The following is a 19,384-nucleotide window of genomic DNA, read 5'->3' as shown; positions in this document are numbered from 1 at the left end:
TTTTTTGCAAAATTTTAAACTAATAAAGGAGAACAAAACATTTTAAATCAGCATCCCCTCGCTCGAAATTTTTGCTACAACTCTGTAATAGGCTCCCCCATAAAATTCGAACCTGCCATACTTAAATTGAATTCAACGGAAAAATGTTTGCAAAAATGCGATTCACAAAGATTCATATCGGTTTTCCTGCTTTTTCTCAATAGACTTTCAACTGTGTATGTAGTTTTGTCACATGATTCTGGGTGGAACGATAGATTTTTCTGGAGAGTCGGAACAAACGTTGGAACCTGTGAACTGTCAGCTGCACGTTTTGTGACAGAAATAGCAAGAAAAACATCAGAAACTGTAATTTATAACAATTCGATTTCAAAGAATTCCAGTGAGACTAGCGGCCAGCTCCAAAATCTAATGAACGTTCCCTCTCCCAAAAAAACCCTTCTTGGGCAAAAAGGTTATGTAATTAAAGATTTTGATCTACATGTATTTATGGCGTACAAACATATCGGGTACACTGCATCCAATCTCAATAATAAATCTACAAAACGTGGATTTAAAAACGGCCCGGTTTTTACATGCCCTTTTGTCTTATACGCCCTTTTCGGCACCCATCTTTATATTGTTGAGTCATAAGTTGGAATAAAAATATTATTTATTAATCACTTAAAGCTTTGAATCACTGTGAAATTATCAGAACCGGCATATTTAAGAGGCGTCCAGTGGGGCAAGTAGTAGTCTTCGGAAATGAACTCTCCAGTTTCCTGAAACGCATAATTAAGTTTGAAATCATTTTAAAATATAGACAAATCTGTAATTCCGAGATTAACCTACCAAAATCCAATCTTTAGTAAATTGAATGTCAGTGTAATACACCCGATTTCCTTTGGAAAAATATCCCATCCACCAGCCAAATGTTGAATGGGCGGCTGAAAATTTCATTTTAGAATTAAATGGGCTGAACTTAATGGGAACTTTTTTTAATTTCAAAAATTGTGCATACAACGCTAGCAAGTTCAAATTGAATCTTCGCTTTTCCAATTTTTCTCAAAATTGAAAAATTAAACTTTTTTCGAGTTTACAAAAATTATGTACCTAATATTTAATTATTTTTAATTGATTTTTCTTTATGGAAACTTGAAAATTTTGTAAAATGTTTTTATAAAAGTATTTTGAATCAAAAGTCACTAACCTGTAATAAGTACGACATCACAATTCGACTTTGCGTATAATAAGTCGTCGGCTGGTGAATTTTGTGATACAAACGCGTTGATTTTGGATGTTCGATTTCTCAGACTATCCATAAATTCATAATCGTCACCGAAGAATACTGTCGCTGTGTTGGCTCGTTTTGCAACTTCTGGAGAATTTCAAACTTCAGATTTTAAAACAATTTTTTTGGAAATTTTCAGATCTTACGTCGAGAAATTAAATTCAACGAGCTTCGAATAAAATTTTCATCTGCCACGTGGAATCCCACTCGGAGAAAATCACCACGTCGAACGTGGACACATGTTCTGGAAATTTGAATTTAGGAAAAGCTACAAAGAAAATCTTGTAGGCTTCATTGCCTGACAAACAAAAAAAAATCTAATGGCAGAGTGAATCTCAATCTAATCTAAATTCGGCCCGGTAAACAAGATGTTTGATCTTTTTTTTTGTAACATTTTTTCTAATTGTCGGAAACTCACATAAAAGTGTTCTCTCCAGATTTCGGCAAATCCATATAGGTGTTTTCGGTAGTTTTTAAGTACCCAATTAACTCATTTCTCATGTGCGAAAAGTACTTCCAACTCTGGAAATTGTTGAATATTAATATAGAAAACAAAATAAAATAGAAATGAGAAACCTGATAATGAGTCCCTGTAAGATGTAAATATTCATCTTCATAATTGTCCAACAGACTCGGATCATCAAATGTGCAACATTTTTGATGGAACTTGACGCGTTTGACAGAACTTGGAACCTGAAATTAGAGGTTTTAATTTTAAAAAATTCTGGAAATTGTAGAATTTGCTATGAATTAATTCTGAAGTAAGAAATTATGCTGTTGTACTTTTTATCAAAGTTTATGAAAAATTTTTAGTTAAAAAAGAAAAAAATCATTATTGTTCGATTTTCCAAAAAAATCGACTTTGTATACATTTTTTTCCTAAATATGTTTCCCCCTTTTATTTAAACACACATAATTTTTTGAAAAGAAAAACCAAAAAAATCGGTATTCTTGTACTGTCATTTTTTTTTTATTTTTGGAAATATCCTTAAAACTTCTAATTTTTTTTCTTTTTTGGACTGTAATTTTTCATTACGTTTTTTTTTCGTGCAAAAATTTATTTGCAAATCTGAATATTTTTGATAATTTTCAAGTTCGATTTACAAGTCTTTTGCTGGAAAAATTGTAATTTAAAATTTTATATATTTCTATTTTTGATTTTCCAAAACAAAAATAAATAATAGTCATTTTTTATGGAGCTTTTTGTAGATTTTTAAAACAAAAGTAAAATGTTTAGTTCAACAAAAAAAGTAGGCAGGCAGGCATTTGTGCCTAGACAAAACTCACACTCCCATTAATAATCAAAAAATGGTTCATCAATCCCGGAATCAGGGTGTTCGAATCCTCCCACATTTTTTCGTGATAGCAATTTTCGATGAAAAATGTGGGAACTCTCTGTAGCTCACGGGAAATTGATAAAACTGAAGCCAACTCGAACAGATGATTCCCGAGCCTCGATGATGAAGCATAGTTGCTTGAAATATATTTTCGAGACGTTCGAAAATTTATCTGCGCAGGTGGATATGGTACTCTGAAAATTTGAAATTTTTAAAAAGGAAAAAAAAATCGATTAAAAAAATCTTACTCCATTGGATCTTCTTCGTGCATTGCTCGGATGAGGAATACTGTAAAAACTGAACTTCTTTAGTGAGATATACAATTTTTTATAGATAACTTTTTCAGTATTTTCAGTTTTAAAATTTCATGGCAAGACAAAAAACTATTTGAAAATTATATAATTTTTTAATCAACGCAATTTAAAATAACCCGAACAATCAGCGACGTTTACCACGCCTCCTGCGTATCGCTGATTGGCTCTTTGAAAAAAAATTAGGAAAAACTCACTTGAATATACTAGAATCATCCAAAACAATGGACTTTTGACTGCTTTTTTCGAGTAAGTTGCAAAAAACAATCCATTTTCATTTTTAATCGTCAATCTAAATATCTCGAGCATCCTAGTAGCCATATGAAAAGCAAGAAGCGAAGAAAATCAATATCCAAAAATAATTATTTAGCTATGCCATGAAACGTTGAAATGAGGGAAAAATCAGCGGCTTGCCAATATCCAGCTGCTGGCCCGCGTTGTCTGTTTCAAAATCTGAAGTATCTTTAAATCTGCCGTAAGGGTTTCTTTTCCACCCAAAACGCTCTGCCACAGGGATGAACGTAAATCAGGTTTCGGTTGTCAAAAGAGGAAATAATGTTTTGAATCGGCGAGTGAGTCGCCAGAATTTTGAGAAAATATTTTGGAAGTCAGAAGAAAGAGATGATAGGTGTTCCGCGCCGTAGAAACCGCATCTTACATCTGGAAAGTTTGGCAATTTACCAAAACTTTGACTGGAATTTTGGAAAACTCTGAACACTTTTAGATGAATGTATTAAAACTGAATGAAATTCTTAATACTCACATTAAAACTTAGAAAATATTTTTTTGGCAAGTATTTTGGCAGCTCTACAAAATTTGCCTACTGAAAATTGTCTAAATTAAAAACTAGTTGAGAATTTTTTTTTTGAAATTTCAGCATTTTTCAAACTATTTTGATCCAATCGCCAAGCCATCTTACCGAAAAAATGTTAGTTTGAAACTGATCAATAATTCCATGAAATAAAATTATTGGCTTTAATTTATCTGGTAAAATCTTGCGCCGGCTTGGATAATTTTATTAATTTTCAACCAAAAAAAGTGACCGCGTCTTATACTTTGCAAAGTCAAAATTTGTATTTTATAAATTTTCTATTGCAAATCTAAAACTTTTCATTTTTCTCCATAGTTAGCAGCCGACACATCACGGATTAGTTTTTTTGCAATTTGTAGATTTTGGCGTTTGCAATTCCAGTTTTTTCAAATTGATGTTGTTTTATAAAGTTGATCTACTATTATATCTTGAATAAATTCCAATAAAAAAATATTAAAAATCAAGAAAAGTGTTTCTATGTATATAACTGAAGATTTACGGCTTCCGAACACTATTTCTTATTAAAATTTAGGTCATCTCGTTCTCCCATTCGTCATAAGAATTATTCTCATAAATCCCAAATCCTAAAGAAAAAATTGTCAAAACCGTGACCTGAACTCTGTGCTTTGCTTGCTTCATTTTTCACGCAGAGAAAAGGGAAATTCTGCACAAACCAGATTCCTGATAGAAATCTTGTCGAAAATCTGAGTGAAAACAGCTTCCTCACGCACGGACGAAAAATCCTGCAGGTGTGACGAAAGGATGATACCTGCCATTGGACTTCGCATCTGTTTATAGTCTCATCTATTTTTTTTTGCGGCCCGTTTTCAATGTTGGAGACTGAATATTTGTGTGTAGATTGTTCAGTAGTAATCGCGAAAAATCAAAAAAAAAATATTCCAAAGATTGAACAACTACAAAAACTTATTAAAAAAGGAATTGTTACACAAAGCCAGGTTCGATATTAAAATCCCTTGGCACTGTTTTTTCACAGTTACACTACGATGTGTACATCAGGAACCTCGTATAAATGACATTATGGAGCAGGACACCAGGGCACAATTCTTACACTGCAACTCGGCAAAGACCACCATGCGCATATTGTGAGCGGTCCCTGAGTCGTGCTCCGTGAGGCTTTACGCATATTGAAAATTAACTGTGTGTGATGTTGTCGTTTCAAACATCTCTTCATTTCGCGCCAAAAACTAAAGTGTAAGAAATTTTAGGAAGCTGTTATCTTTACAAACTTCATTAAAAACTAGGTTATCTTTTTTCAAACCCTCAATATTTTTTTGAAGATATTTGAAAAAGCCCCCTTAAAACGTTTTTAATCGTGCGCAAATACAACTGAAATCCAGTTAACGGAATGCTTTTGTTTCTAGTCTAATATTTTTTTGCAATTTCACGATCCGTTTTTGAATGTAGCTTGTTCAATAGTAATCGCGAAAGATCAATAAACTAAGATTAAAAAAATAAAAAATTCTTAAAAGGAAGATTTCGTACACAAGGTTGGAGAGATCGGTGTTAAGCTTAAAGTCCAGCAGTGACGAATCTTGCGGAAACAGACATAATTTTAGGTTATTAAATTTACAAGAGCTTTCAAATAAAAAATAATATTTTTATTAGTTCAACATTTTCTATGAAATAACAAATAGAAAAAATCAATTTATTAACAACATGCTTTCTCCTTTCCCGATATAGATCGTATAATTATATTCATTTTCTTCTTCTTCTTCTTCACACATATCTCTTTGATAATTCCAAAGTTAAGCTTTCTATAAATCTCGTGAGCTGAATTGACAAATGCTTCCTCCACATATTCATTGGTTTTTGCAGAAATTTCCATAAATATAAGTCCAAACTCTCTTGCAAATGCTTCACCTTCTTCTTTTCTGACTTCACGATCTGCTTCTAGATCACTTTTGTTGCCAATCAACACTATAACTATATCGGGATCACCCAGTCGTTGGAGATCTGTGAGCCAGTGCTCCAAATGGTAGAAGGACTCACGACTAGTAATATCATAGACAAGAAGTGCACCAATTGCATGCCGATAATATGATCCAACAAGTGACCGAAATCTCTCCTGGCCGCACGTATCCCAGACATGAAGCTTCACCTTTTTCCTGTCAATTTCCAGATTTCGAAAACCAAACTCAATTCCAAGTGTCGACGGATGGATTGAATCGAAAGGTTTGCCAATGAATCGCAGCAGCAAGTTAGACTTTCCGACGCCACGGTCTCCGATTATGACATATTTGAACACATGATCTGATGACATTTTTAATAAAGGTTGGTGGGCTGACTGTCGCCTTTTTTATAAGGATATTATATGAGGAAATTGAAATATTATAGAATTAGGAATTTGACCCAAATATTCAAAAAAATAGAAAAAAAACAACAATTTTATTTTCATTAACAACATTTTTTCTCTTTTCCGGATCTAGAGCGTAAAATTATACCAATTTTTTTCTTTTTCACATCGTCGTCTTCAATCACTCCAAGCTTAAGCTTTTTATAAATCTCATGAGCTGTATTCACGAATGCCTTCTCCACATGCTTATTGGCTTTTGCAGAAGTTTCCATAAACGTCAGGCCATTCTTTTTAGCAAATGCTTCACCTTCTTCCGTTGTGACGTCACGGACCGCTTTAAGATCACTTTTGTTGCCAATCAGCATTATCACCATCTCGGGATGCCCATGTTGTCGAAGATCAGAGAGCCACTGCTCCAAGTGAACGAAGGACTTACGACAAGTTATATCATAAACAAGAAGTGCTCCAAGTGCATTCCGATAGTAGGCACGAATAATTGACCGAAAGTTCTCTTGTCCGCACGTATCCCAAACACGAAGCCTCACTTTGTATTTGTCAATCTGCAGATCCTTATACCCGAATTCAACTCCAAGCGTCGTTGTATGAATCGGATCAAAAAGTTCGTCGGTGAATCGCAGCAATAGATTAGACTTTCCGACGCCTCCGTCTCCGATTATCACATATTTGAACATGTGATCAGGGTACATTTCGGAAAGTGATTGGAAGGCTGTCCTTGGTACTTTTTATAATGATTTTGTGATGAGGAATGGGGAAAAGGGATAAGGAAGAAATGAGTCAGTGTTCCGTTGAAACAGGAAAAAATTAAAAATTATTGCAATAAATTAATCTGGGAAATTTTTAGTTTTCAGTGTATGATATGCATATCTTCATAATAATAATTTCTATAAATTTAAAATCAGCATCACACACAATAAACTCAAGACAAATGAATATCTTGAACGGTATTCATATATGTATAAATTTTTAAAAGTTAGAACAAAAATACGACTAACAATTTGTATTTATTGGAACACTGATCTACATACATACACACACTGGAAGTGTCAAAAAGTAGTCACTACACTTCTCCCGCTAATTGTCGATGTGGCAGAAATTTTCTGTCGCCGGTGCGACTTTCCGACCATTACTAAACAAAACTCTCGATACGGATTTTGAATGATCAGCATCACGATGGTTGAGGTCAATCCATGGCAGGAGAATGTAATATACACTAGGTTATTGACACTTTGAGTTGAGATGCCTAAGATTCCAGAAAATACTGATACAGCAGATGGTAGGAGAATTACAAGAAGTGGTAGGGAGACCTAAAAAAATATTTGATCATTTTTATACTCATTAGGCAGGCTCGGTTACCTGAATATACAGAGCCTTCAAAAAAGCCTTTTGTAGTTTCGCTGTGCTCTCGGACATTTTCATTTCTTTCACAACGTTTTTCATTTTAAATTTCAACAGACAAACTATAATTCCCGTCTCTATCACAACAGTCGCTTCCATAGCAATTTGCCGCACCGAAACCCATGGATTGTTCAAAACCAGTACATAGATCGGGTTTTCCGGGGTATCTAACTGCCGAAATTCGGGGAATTCCTTGAAAGTTGCAGCTCGGGCACTGGTTTGTTCGGGGACACTGAGCACAGTTGGGACGTAGTAGAGCAGCCCGAGAATGTAGTTGATGGCTAGGAAAGGCCGACGAGCAAACCGCCACCAAGAGTGCTCGGCGAATAGAAGGAAGAAGCGGTTTTCGAAAATTGTGATGATTGAGACGGCGACCACTGAAATGTTGAATGTTGGTAGAGTTTTAATAAGTGGAGTGGTCGGTCTCATTGTGAGAATCTGACGCCGCCTAAAGTCACGCCAGACTGCACTCCTCAATTCTGAATTTTGGCATCAAATCAGATAATTGTGCTTTTATCACATTAGAATAACTCACTAATAACCTTCTTTAGAATAACTTACTACAAAACAGGGTAGAAACCATGTACGATTGAAACGATAATGGGACATTGAACTCCTTCAAAATCCCATATGGAATCCCGGACCAAGTGGACTTCAATAGATAAGGTTGAGTCAACAAACTAACTGTCATATCTAGACAGGAACTCCAGAAATGCAAATTGAACATGCTCCATTTTACAGATTTCATAGATTCGGGAGTTTGGAACAAAATGCAATAGGCACCGAATAGGTGAATTGGAAAGGAGAAGAATCCAATTGTGTACAAGGTTAGGGAGAAGAATTGAGCGCTCGCGAAAAATGATTCGCCTTCCATTAAGATTTGTTGAAAAGATTGTTGACAAACACTTAAAGTCGCTAGGCAACAAGTGAAATAAGAGAATTACAAATTTCAACTTTAAATCAGCTACAAATTTCAGCTGCTTGGATATTGGTTTCTTAGTAGACTCGAGACCGACCGATCAAATGTGAGAGTTCAGGGCACAACACATAGTTAATTTTTAAATGAATTCGTAGTTATCTTACACACAAGGTCTTGTAGGAGCGCTAGGTTTTACGGAGCATCTAGCTGTGAAAGACTCGGGTAATTACTGGACCGCCAAGGACTGTTGAAAAATAAAAGAGAAGGTCGACGGTGTAGTTGGTGGCTAGAATTCTTACCGATCATGAATCAGTAACGTTTATCAGAGAATTCTTAGTACATTCAAAAGTAGCGCTTGACAGGTGGATTTTTGTGACTAATGAGCTTTGAAAATGATTTATTGCAAAATGTTAAGAATTCATGAAGGCAAAAAAATGTCTAATTTATAAATTCCAGTTTGGAGCAAAAATATGATGTCTGTAAAGGTTCTGAGAAAGATGTAGAGGTCAGATATAGGTTATGAAAGGGCAGCCAAGGATCTGTCTTGAAGAAACCGAGGCTTCGATTGAAACACTATCAATGTATTTAAATACTTATCTTAAAAATTGGGTCTTTGGTGTAACCGGCGGCGTTCTCTCAACACTAAAACCGTGAAGGTGTTATGGGATTATATCCTCCGTTTTGGTCTGGAACTATGGAAAAATGTGAAATCAATTCTAATATCTTGTTATCTAGACGATTTCCACATCGAGATATTCCATTTCCAGCTAAACTCAGTTTCCGTTCATAATTCAATTAGGATCAGAGATGTTAGTATAACTTTTTCTTGTGTCTTAAAACCTTCTTCCTTTCAATTCGGCAGAAGCGTTTAATTTAATTTCGATTCGGAGGGGATTTTGAGAATTTTCGTGCCAGATTAAATCGGCGATGGACTAGGTTCAAGTTTATCATCCGAAAGCGAATTCTTGAATAGTTTTCTCAACGCTATTTTTTAAGAAATAAACATTTTTTCAAGACAAGACGCTACTAAACTAAATTTAAAAAAAAATTAAAAAGCAGTCACAACAGATCTTCGACTTATTGTCGATATGGCAGTGATTTTCTGTCGCCGTTTTGACTTTCCGACTATTCCTAAACAAAATTCTCGATATGGTTTTTGAATTAATAGCATAACGGTGGTAGACGCCAATCCATGGCAGGAAAGTGTAATATACACAAGATTATTCACACTTTGCGTTGAGATTTCTAGAATTCCAGAAAAAATTGATACAACAGATGGAACCAGGATCACCATGAACGGGAGGGAGGTCTAAAAAAAATTTTCGGATAGTTTTTAGACTTTTTTAAAGACATACTTAGTAAAAACTTTGAAACCTGGTTGCCGGTTGCCGAAAAGTTGCCGAATTTTCGGCAACAAAAAGTTGCCGGGTGCCGAAATTTTTCGGGTTCGGCAACATCGGCAATTGCCGGTTGCCGAAATTTTTTGGGTTCGGCAACTTCGACAATTGCCGGTTGCCGAAATTTTTCGGGTTCGGCAACATCGGCAATTGCCGGTTGCCGAAATTTTTAAGGTTCGGCAACGTCGGCAATTGCCAGTTGCCGAAAATCTCGGTTGCCGCACAGCCTTGATACTTACCTGAGTATACAGGGCTTTCAAAAAAGCTTTTTGCAATCTTGAAGTGTTCTCTGACATTTTCACCCCTTTCGTCGCGTTTTTCATGTTATACTTCAGCAGAAAAACTAAACTCAACGCCTCTGTTAAGTATGTCACTTCCATTGCAATCTGTCTTGCCGAAACCCATGGGTTATCCAAAACCAGAACATATATCGGGTTTTCCGGGGTGTCTAGCTTCCGAAATTCGGGGAATTCTTTGAAAGTTACAGCTCGGGCACTGGTTTGATCTGGCGCGCTGAGCACGGTTGGGACGTAGTAGAGAATGGCGAGGGTGTAGTTAATGGCAAGGAATGGTCGACGAGCAAACCGCCACCAAGTGTGTTCGGCGAATAGAAGGAAGTAACGGTTTTCGAAGATGGTGATGATTGAGACAGCAAGCACTATAATGAGATTCTGTTTCAAGGTACTATGAAACACTAAAACTATTATAGAACGATGAATTACAGGTCTACCTAGTTTGAAGTTTGCTTTTGGGGCTTATATTCACGAAACTACAGTTTTTTTTTACATTGTAAAACTGTAAGCAAAAAAAACTTACTGCAAAGCGAGGTGGAAAGAATATAGGCTTGAAGAGTTAATGGGACATGAAACTCCTTCAAAATTCCATATGGAATTCCCGCCCAAGTGGATTTTAATAGATACGGTTGAACTAATAAACTGACTGTTATATCTTCAAAGGAACTCCAGAAATGCATATTGAACATGCTCCATTTGACGGATTTCATGGATTCAGGAGTTTGGAATACAATGCAATAAGCACCGAATAAATTAATAGGAAAAGAGAAGAGTCCGATTGTATACAAGGTTAGGGAGAAGAATTGAGGGCTCGCGAAAAATGATTCACCTTCCATTTTCAGTAAAAAGTGATCGTTGACAAATATTTAAATTTTCTGGGCGACGAATAAAATGAATAAATTTCACATTTCAGCATTCAATAAGAAGTAAGTTTCACCTGCACGGGTATTGGTTTCTTGGTGGTTTGGGTCATGGAGACTGATAACTTAGAATGGGTGCTTTGTGCACAGTCTTTGAAGACGTAACTGTTTGGTTGAAAGTAATTACCTGGAAGACAACATATCAATTTTTCATGGAAAATAAGTCAAAAATGTTATATAAATTGTGCCAAATAGTCCCGAATTCTATTGGGTGGGACTTGAGCCAATTTATTCCAAACGTATGAACAAAAACTTGAACCACTCGAGTTTTTTTTTGGAATATCGCAAAAAAAACATCTCAACTCAGGAAAAACACCAACTAGATGAATGGCGGGTCCCTCGGGAGAAAAATTCATAAGCAAGTTCCCCCAGGTTTCATTCCCAGATAAGGAAGCTTTGTAGGCACGCAACAGGCGTCAGTCTGTCAGAATGGAAAACGGCTGAGTTTAGATAAAGATCATATCTCTGCAAATATGATGTCATATAAACCCAATTGTGTTTTTTTCATGTCAACATGTGCTTTGCCAAAATCTCAAAAGTCTGAAAATATGTTCAACCAATTCGGTCAGAACTTTCATTTAATAATTTATTAACTTTCAACTGATCAGAAATTACTGAAACACTTCTGAAATGTAACTTGACAGGTGCTAGCAATCATGAGACATTTTTTTCAGGAGGAAAATAATCAGTCATAGAGATAAATTCAAACATCACAACGGCGTAATTCCCTCTGTTCCAGACGCTTTAAAGGTGGGGCACCGAAATTTAGACTTCGCGTTTATAGACCCAAAATGGCCCAAAATTACAGAATTTATATCATATAAAAAAATTGTTTCATATTTGCGACCCCATTGGCCAAAAAAACATCTCAATCAACGAAATAACACGTAATAAAATACCAAAACATGCATTAAAGCATGATAATCAAATAAAAATTGAGTTCCAATCGCGGCGACACCGATAAGTTGCCAAAATTTGAGATTTTAGCTAAAAATCGGCCGTTTTTTCCAAAATTTTGAACGGCCATAACTTTTTTTTCAAAAATTTTCAGAACGTCTCATTACGAAATTCAGTAGTTTTGGGCCATTTTGGGTCTAAAAAAGCGAAGTCTCAAATTTCGGTACCCTTTAAAGCTTATTGTGGAATCTCCTGCAGAACAGGTTTGCGTAAAATTTCTGATATGAAGCATGACTGCTTCCCAAACGAGAATTTATGTATATAAGTACTGGATTTTGCGGAGTATCTGTGTCTAGCTGAAAAATAGAGAAACTCTTTGAAAATTCCAGTATGAAGCCGTGCAGTGGACGTAATTATTGCTATCTTGGTGCAGGTTTAGCCAAGTTACGATGTGTTGAAGATGTACGAAAAGATTTGCCCCTTTCAAAAATTTCATACTTTTGGAATTTTTGAGACAATTTCAACACATCGTAACTTTGCTGAGCCTGTCACACCGTACAGTGAACACATTTTTTAACATATTTCTCGGAACGTTTTTAAAGAAATAAGCACAATATCGCTTTCAATGCTTTATTCAAAACAAGACTCTTCTAAACAAAATTTTAAAAAACCAAAAAGTCGAGGTGGATGACGCTTTCTGTCGCCGATAGGACTTTCAGATCATTCCAAGGGAAAATTCTCGGTACGGTTTTTGAATGGTCAACACAAATTCTTGAGCAGTTTTCTCGACGCTATTTGTTTTAAATAAATAAAGTTTTATTCAAGACAAGACTCTACTAAACTAAATTTAAAATATCAAAAAGCAGTCACAACAGATCTTCGACTAATTGTCGATATGGCAGTGATTTTCTGTCGCCGATTTGACTTTCCGACCAATACTAAACAAAATTCTCAGTAGGGTTTTTGAATTAATAGCATCACAATGGTAGACAGGAAAGCGTAATGTACACCAGGTTATTAACACTTTGAGTTGAGATTTTTAAAATTCCGGAAAAAAGGGATACTATAGATGGAACCAGAATCACCATGAACGGTAGTAAGACCTAAAAAAAAGTTTCGGATAGTTGTTAGACTTCTTTTTTCGACATGCCTACCTGAATATATAAAGCTTTTAAAAAAGCTTTTTGCAACCTTGCAGTGGTCTCCGACATTTTCACCTCTTTCACTCCGTTTTTCATTTTATATTTTAGCAGGAAAGCTATAGTCAAGCCCTCTGTTACAACTGTCACTTCCATTGCAATCTGTCTATACGAAACCCATGGGTTATTCAAAACCAGTACATAAATCGGGTTTTCCGGGGAATCTAACTGCCGAAATTCGGGGAATTCTTTGAAAGTTGCAGCTCGGGCACTGTTTTGCTCCGGCGCGCCGAGCACGGTTGGGACGTGGTAGAGAATGGCGAGAATGTAGTTGATGGCAAGGAATGGTCGACGAGCAAACCGCCACCAAGTGTGTTCGGCGAATAGAAGGAAGTAACGGTTTTCGAAGATGGTGATGATTGAAACAGCGACCACTGAAATGAAGATAGTCTTTCAAGGTACTAGTGAGAAAAATTACGGACCTACCCAAGGCCTACAGCATGCATACACATGCATAACATGGTGGTGACTTTTAACTACAGCAAAATTCTAACAAAAAAGTGTTTTTGTTTTTAAAAGAAACTGAAAGATTTCAGAATAAAAGAATTCCAAAGTAGGCTAGATTTCTATAGGCTTGCATTTAAGAAACTCAAGTTTTTTTGTTCCCAAATTTGAGCTGTTTTCCATAACAAAACACAAAGTTTTTGCTACTTGTGAAAGTAGAGGCACACTTGTTCGTAGACGAAAAAAAAACTTACTGCAAAGCAAGGTGGTAACCATGTACGCTTGAAGTGTTAATGGGACATGAAACTCCTTCAAAATCCCATATGGTATTGCAGACCAAGTAGACTTCAGTAGATACGGTTGAGTTAACAAACTGACGGCTAAATCTAGACATGAACACCAGAAATGCGGCGAAAAATGATTCGCCTTCCATTTTCAGGACAGAAAATTTGTTGAAAATAGTGTTGACGAATACTTAATTTTTCTGGGCGATTAATAAAATGAATAAATTTCACATTTCAGCATTCAATAAAAAGTAAGTTTCAGCTGCTCTGATATTGGTTTCTTGGTAGTTTATGTCTTGGAGGTTGACAGATCACCTAGAGTGGTACTAGAGTGGCCAAACTGTTTGATTGTTAGTAATTTTCATAGAAGATAGCGTAACAATATTTTAATGGAAAAATAAGTCAAAAATGTTCTATAAATTGCTCCAAATGGTCCCAAATTCTATTGGGCGGGACTTGAGCCAATTCTTTTCTCAATGATTTTATGCAATTTACACACTCAAACAACTTTAACCACTCGAGTTTTTTTTTTGGAATATCGCAAAAAAAAGATCTCAAATTAGGAAAAGAACTAACTAGATAATTGGCTGATCCCTCGGGAGAAAAATTCATAGGTCAATGCCACAGGTTTCATTTCCAGATGCGGAAGCTTTGTAGGCACGCTGCAGGCTTAATGGAAAAAAGCTAAGTTTGGATAAAGAACATGTCCCTGAAAATATGACGTCATATAAACCCAATTGTGTTTTTTTCATGTCAACATGTGCTTTGCCAAGCTCGCAAAAGTCTGAAAATATGTTCAACCAATTTGATCAGAACCCTAATTTAATAATTTATTAACTTTCAACTGATCAGAAATTACTGAAACACTTCTGAAATGTAACTTGACAGGTGCTAGCAATCATGAGACACTTTTTTTCAGGAGGAAAACAATCAGTAATAGCGAAAAAATTCAAAGATCACAACGGCGTAATTCCTTCTGTTCCAGACGAATTGAGAAAGTTGACTTCAATTTTAGGCTTGCTGTGGAATCTCCTGCAGAACAGTTTTGCGCAGAATTCCTGGTATGGAGCATGGAAGTAGAGCATGATAACCGATGCAGATGCTCCATGAATCGACATGAACATGTATGCAAGACTGTTCATTTCTGGGCTGTTCATGTACAGGTAGCCGAGAACGTTCAGTATAATTTGAGGAACTATCATGATGATTGCAGGGATCGCGATCTGGAATTGGATGACGATAGACTGAACATTTTTTGAAGGTTTACCTGCATGTATACTGCATTCAAAAACATCCTTTGCATCTTTAAAGTGGTTTTTGATATTGTCATATTTCTGGTGGACATTGAAATATTGCAATGCAGAATTATCAAAAATGCAAGACCTTGTATAATTATAACACCTAAGCTTATTAGCTGCCGATACCCGATGTACTCTCGGACTTCCATATCATAGGCCACCACAAAAATCTCATGCTCCGGGGTGTCAAAGTGACGGACCTGGGGGTACAACTGCAAAAAATTATAAAAGCTATATCCATTTGAAACAGGCATACCTCGAATATCGCTAATCTCGCAACGGTTTGATCTGGAATTTGGATTACGGTAGGCACAAAGTACAAAAGCGCCAGAGAATAATTGATGAGGTAGAAGAACACACGTCCCCAACTCCACCATGTATGATCGGCAAACATTATGTAGAAACGGTTCTCGAAAATTGCAGTTGTGGCGACGGCGACCACTGAAAATATATGGGACGTTAGAAATGCCAGTAAACTAAATGTTGGATAGGAACGTGAACCTTTACTAGTTATCGACGTGAGCAAAGGGTCACTGTGAACTCTTCTTGTATTTTGAATTATTCCACACTTCTCCGGGTTAACTAATAAACCTTCTTATTATTCTCTATCGTCGTCACGACACAACACTAAATTAAGCTATACTTCTAAGCCACCCAATTTTCTGCAGAATTTTTTCAATTTTTTGCAGTGGGTCAGCTTGCAATGTGCTGCAGAAATTCGCAAACGCGGTTGGTAGAAAACGATAAATGTGCTGCAGAAAGTTGTCAACTCTCTGCAGCATTTTGTAAACTTTCTGCAGAATTTTGCAACGTTTTGCTGCCTGCAGCATTCAGCTTGTTCACAAAATATCTCAAAAACTTACTCATCAGTAATGTAACCATTATATAAACTTGCAAGCTTATATTTACCCCAATCTTGCTGAAAAATCCCAGAAAGAATCCACCGAAAACCGGTGGAATAATGAACGGCTGACTGAATGTACTGATAGTCAAATCGAGATACGAATTCCAGAAATGCAAATTAAACATGACCCATTTCACATGTTTCATAGTTGCCGGGGATTGGAATAAAATACAGTAGGCCGCAAAAAGATGAAGCGGGAAAGAGAGGGCTCCGACAACGTAGAGGCACATTGAGAAATAGTAGGGCTCGTTGAGAAATGAGAAGTCGACCATTGTTAAGGTTTCGATAAAAATGAAAAATAGTTCGGTATACACTCAGAATTTATACACCTTGCGACGTGACGGTAATTATCACAAATTGTAGGTTTTCTAGGATTGGGTGTAATTATGTTTCACGAGGGCTCGTGGCTCTGTGAGTGCAAAATTGTTATTCAGACTTCCCTTTGAAAATGTCATTATTAGAAATGTCTCTAGTCAGTATTGTGTGTTAACCTAGTGATTTTATTTTTCAAAAGCAAAAACTTTACAGACATGATAAATTTTACGCTAAAATATGTCATTCGTTCAACATGTAGGTGTAGGTATAGGTAGGCAAGTGAGTAGTATGGATAACCGTATAGGAAATTGGTATTCAGCCCGCACCTCACCCGCTACATTCTCTATGTCGCCCGGCGACGATGCGAGCGATTTAAATGACGGGGAAAGCGTTAGCTCTAATTTTTAAAGTTAAAATTTTTTCATGCATCCCAACTAGATTCTTCTCAGTACATACCAAAACTAATAATTGGTCGGATTTCAGAATCTGCAATTAAATATCAAAAAAGTCGGAAGCAAAACTCAAAATGTTTATCGAAAAATTATATAACAGAGTGTCTATTCAACACACGCACTTTTAATAGACAAAAAGCGTCAGCAATTATTATTGAAGTTTATAAATTTCTTAGAAATAGGTTCACTGAACATTTGTTGAATAAATTCGCATAACCGGCTGTGCAACAACACCAACTTGGGAGCTTTTGGAAAATGGACAACAAAAAAGTTTGAACACATTTCGGGATTTTAACGAGTCTAAAAACAATTGCAAATTTCTGTGGTTGCAAACCAAATATGAAACTTGAATCAGAAAAATAGAAATGTAACCGTCCAGCCCTTCGTTGAAAGCAAACCACTGAAAACAAAAAAAGTACATAATTTAAGCAGTTTGATTTAAAACCCACATCTCGATTAAAAAAGAAAATTGGAATATTTATGAACTTTGAAGCAATTATCAACAGAAACTGGCACATTATATAGTTTTGGGGTTTGTTCAGTTTAGCGGATGTTAAATGCTTTGATTTTTTCCAAATATTCAATATTAAAAGAATGTATGTTAGTGCAGAAATCAACAAAAACAAATGCATTGAAATGTAGGAAAACTGAAAATTTCAAAATTCAACCAAAAATTACAATAGTTGAAATCAAACTGACCATATAAAAAACTTTCGCAGCTTCAAAATCGCGCAAACACATCAAAAAAAAAATGACTTTCTCGAGCAAAAAATATGCGTATCCTATAAATACAATCCAATTCAAAGTTCCGTGTGTAATTTTCAAATAGTTTTCAGATCTTGGGTGGAAACATATGCAAAATCTTTGAATAGCAAGAATTCCCATCAATAGTTGATTCACTTTGTTACTCATAGTTAAGTGTGCTGCCCATAATATAAGGAATAAAAAAACCAGGATGAAAAGCGTACTAGAGTTCAAAGCGAAACATATTATTACAATCACATAAAATCCAAAATGTAGAATATAAGTTCTCACAACAGTTGAATAAAAGTGTTTAATAATTGGAAATATGGGCGTAGACCTATCCCTTTGTCTATTAGAGCGAAAGACGACGATATAAAAAGGGAAGATAAAACAAAAAACAATTGAGCATGTACCCACGAGAACAGCAATTTTTCCGTTGGGCACCACTTCTGTGAATACTGTAGCATTCTCCGATTCGGAGAAAAGTAGCGACAAGTTTTTCTCCATGATGTGGAATGTTTATGAGGTTTGACTTATTTCAAGTTAAATAAAATATATTCACCTGCTTAAATTTGCCATAGGTTAGTTTTCCAACTAATTGTGTTGTGTAAGAATATATAGGTTCACTGAACATTTGTTGAATAAATTCGCATAACCGGCTGTGCAACAACACCAACTCGGGAACCTTTGGAGAAAGGACAACAAAAAAGTTTGCACACATTTCGGGAGTCTATCGAGTCAAAAAACGTTTTCAAATTCCTGTGGTTGCAAACCAAATATGAAGCTTGAATCAGAAAAATAGAAATGTAACCGTCCAACGCTTCGTTGACGGCAAACCACTGAAAACAAACAAAGCGAACATAATTTGAGAAGTTTGTTTCAAAACACACATCTCCATTGAAAAGGAATATCGGAATATATATGAATTTTGAAGCAATTATCAACAGAAACTGGCACATTATGTGGTTTTGGAGTTTGTGCAGTTGAGCGGATTTTAAATGCTTTGATGTTTTCCAAATGTTCAATATTAATGGAATGTATGCTAGTGCAGAAATTAACAAAAACAAATGCATTGAAATGTAGGAAAACTGGAAAATTTTATAATTAAATCTATCGCTGAAGATATAAACTTTTTTTCATTTGTGTAAATTTACAACACTTGTAAAAATTCTCATCTCAATTAATATAGATAAAATCAAACTGACCATATAAAAAACTTTCACATCTTCAAATTCGCAAAAATACATCCAAAATGATACTACTTTTTCAAGAACAAAATATGCGTATCCTATAGCTACAATCCAATTTAAAGTTTCGTGTGTAATTTTCAAATAGTTTTCAGATCTTGGGTGGAAACATATGCCAAATCTTTGAATAGCAAGAATTCCCATCAAAAGGTGATTCACTTTGCTAACCATAACTAGGTATGCTGCCGATAATATAGCAATTAAAAATACCAGGATGAGAAGCATAGAGCTCAAAGCGAAAGATATTATTATGATCACAAAACAACCAAAAAGTAGAAAATAAGTTCTCACAACAGTTGAATGAATGTGTTTAATAATTGGAAATATGGGCGTAGACCTTTCCCTCTGTCTATTAGTGCGATAGACGACAATGTAAAAAGGGAATATAACACAAAAAACAATTGCGCATATGCCCCCGAGTAAAGCAAATTCGCTGTTGTGCGCCTCTTCTAAATATACTGTAACATTCTCTGATTCGGAGATAAGTTGCGAAAAGTTTTTGTACATGATGTGGAATGTTTATGAGCTTTGACTTATGTTTGATTTTGCAATTTTTAGTTTGTTTTAATTAATTGTGTTGTTTGTTGTTTAGCTTATGATGAATGTTTTAAAAAC

The 19,384-nt window shown here is 35.6% G+C and overlaps 8 protein-coding genes, 1 non-coding gene and 1 pseudogene across 12 annotated transcripts; all 10 read right to left on the bottom strand.

Annotated features, from left to right (window-relative positions):
• Positions 1-631: 631 nt before the first annotated feature.
• On the bottom strand, positions 632-3,370 carry F11A5.5 (L-Fucosyltransferase). 2 transcript variants are annotated; one of them, NM_074684.3, is made up of 9 exons: positions 3,113-3,370; positions 2,853-2,892; positions 2,555-2,798; positions 1,844-1,960; positions 1,686-1,789; positions 1,414-1,511; positions 1,187-1,354; positions 829-923; positions 632-758 (listed from the first exon to the last, which is right to left on the bottom strand). In NM_074684.3, exons 1-9 carry the CDS (start codon positions 3,234-3,236, stop codon positions 657-659), a joined length of 1,092 nt encoding a protein of 363 aa, NP_507085.1. In that variant the 5' UTR covers positions 3,237-3,370; the 3' UTR covers positions 632-656. The 2 variants fall into 2 exon arrangements, with proteins under 2 accessions (NP_507085.1, NP_001122908.1); NM_001129436.5 differs by having other exon boundaries at positions 650-758; positions 2,853-2,901; positions 3,113-3,368.
• Positions 3,371-5,395: 2,025 nt separating this feature from the next.
• On the bottom strand, positions 5,396-6,007 carry rabr-3 (Ras-related protein Rab-2A; the record flags this gene model as incomplete). Its single annotated transcript, NM_074683.3, has 1 exon — positions 5,396-6,007. The coding sequence occupies one exon, from the start codon at positions 6,005-6,007 to the stop codon at positions 5,396-5,398; it is 612 nt and encodes a 203-aa protein (NP_507084.1).
• A 134-nt stretch (positions 6,008-6,141) lies between these two features.
• Positions 6,142-6,747, bottom strand: rabr-4 (Ras-related protein Rab-2A; the record flags this gene model as incomplete). The annotated part of the gene is made up of 1 exon (NM_074682.1): positions 6,142-6,747. The coding sequence occupies one exon, from the start codon at positions 6,745-6,747 to the stop codon at positions 6,142-6,144; it is 606 nt and encodes a 201-aa protein (NP_507083.1).
• A 300-nt stretch (positions 6,748-7,047) lies between these two features.
• Positions 7,048-9,272, bottom strand: srh-279 (Serpentine Receptor, class H). Its single transcript, NM_074681.3, has 3 exons — positions 8,018-9,272; positions 7,415-7,833; positions 7,048-7,365 (listed from the first exon to the last, which is right to left on the bottom strand). Exons 1-3 carry the CDS (start codon positions 8,328-8,330, stop codon positions 7,105-7,107), a joined length of 993 nt encoding a protein of 330 aa, NP_507082.2. The 5' UTR covers positions 8,331-9,272; the 3' UTR covers positions 7,048-7,104.
• Positions 9,273-9,423: 151 nt separating this feature from the next.
• Positions 9,424-10,901, bottom strand: srh-281 (Serpentine Receptor, class H; the record flags this gene model as incomplete). Its single annotated transcript, NM_001356769.3, has 3 exons — positions 9,424-9,684; positions 10,012-10,430; positions 10,589-10,901. 3 exons carry the CDS (start codon positions 10,899-10,901, stop codon positions 9,424-9,426), a joined length of 993 nt encoding a protein of 330 aa, NP_001343592.1.
• A 1,655-nt stretch (positions 10,902-12,556) lies between these two features.
• srh-280 lies at positions 12,557-13,958 on the bottom strand (annotated as a pseudogene). The gene is made up of 4 exons: positions 13,780-13,958; positions 13,037-13,455; positions 12,753-12,985; positions 12,557-12,666 (listed from the first exon to the last, which is right to left on the bottom strand). Coding segments are annotated over exons 1-4 (941 nt in total).
• Positions 13,959-14,733: 775 nt separating this feature from the next.
• On the bottom strand, positions 14,734-18,468 carry srh-277 (Serpentine Receptor, class H; the record flags this gene model as incomplete). 2 transcript variants are annotated; one of them, NM_001269770.1, is made up of 4 exons in its annotated part: positions 14,766-15,032; positions 15,077-15,319; positions 15,364-15,548; positions 15,971-16,283. In NM_001269770.1, 4 exons carry the CDS (start codon positions 16,281-16,283, stop codon positions 14,766-14,768), a joined length of 1,008 nt encoding a protein of 335 aa, NP_001256699.1. The 2 variants fall into 2 exon arrangements, with proteins under 2 accessions (NP_001370285.1, NP_001256699.1); NM_001383475.1 differs by having other exon boundaries at positions 14,734-15,032; positions 15,364-18,468.
• srz-14 (Serpentine Receptor, class Z) lies at positions 16,914-18,029 on the bottom strand (the record flags this gene model as incomplete). The annotated part of the gene is made up of 3 exons (NM_074677.3): positions 16,914-17,178; positions 17,228-17,425; positions 17,478-18,029. 3 exons carry the CDS (start codon positions 18,027-18,029, stop codon positions 16,963-16,965), a joined length of 966 nt encoding a protein of 321 aa, NP_507078.2. The 3' UTR covers positions 16,914-16,962.
• srz-13 (Serpentine Receptor, class Z) lies at positions 18,146-19,276 on the bottom strand (the record flags this gene model as incomplete). The annotated part of the gene is made up of 3 exons (NM_001028859.1): positions 18,146-18,361; positions 18,413-18,610; positions 18,728-19,276. The coding sequence occupies 3 exons, from the start codon at positions 19,274-19,276 to the stop codon at positions 18,146-18,148; spliced, it is 963 nt and encodes a 320-aa protein (NP_001024030.1).
• Positions 19,168-19,188, bottom strand: 21ur-13343. The gene has a single exon (NR_070069.1).
• Positions 19,277-19,384: the final 108 nt, after the last annotated feature.

The sequence above is a fragment of the Caenorhabditis elegans genome, chromosome V (assembly GCF_000002985.6).
Source record: "Caenorhabditis elegans chromosome V".
Lineage (NCBI taxonomy): Eukaryota > Metazoa > Nematoda > Chromadorea > Rhabditida > Rhabditidae > Caenorhabditis > Caenorhabditis elegans.
This window is presented reverse-complemented; position numbering and strand designations above follow the sequence as displayed.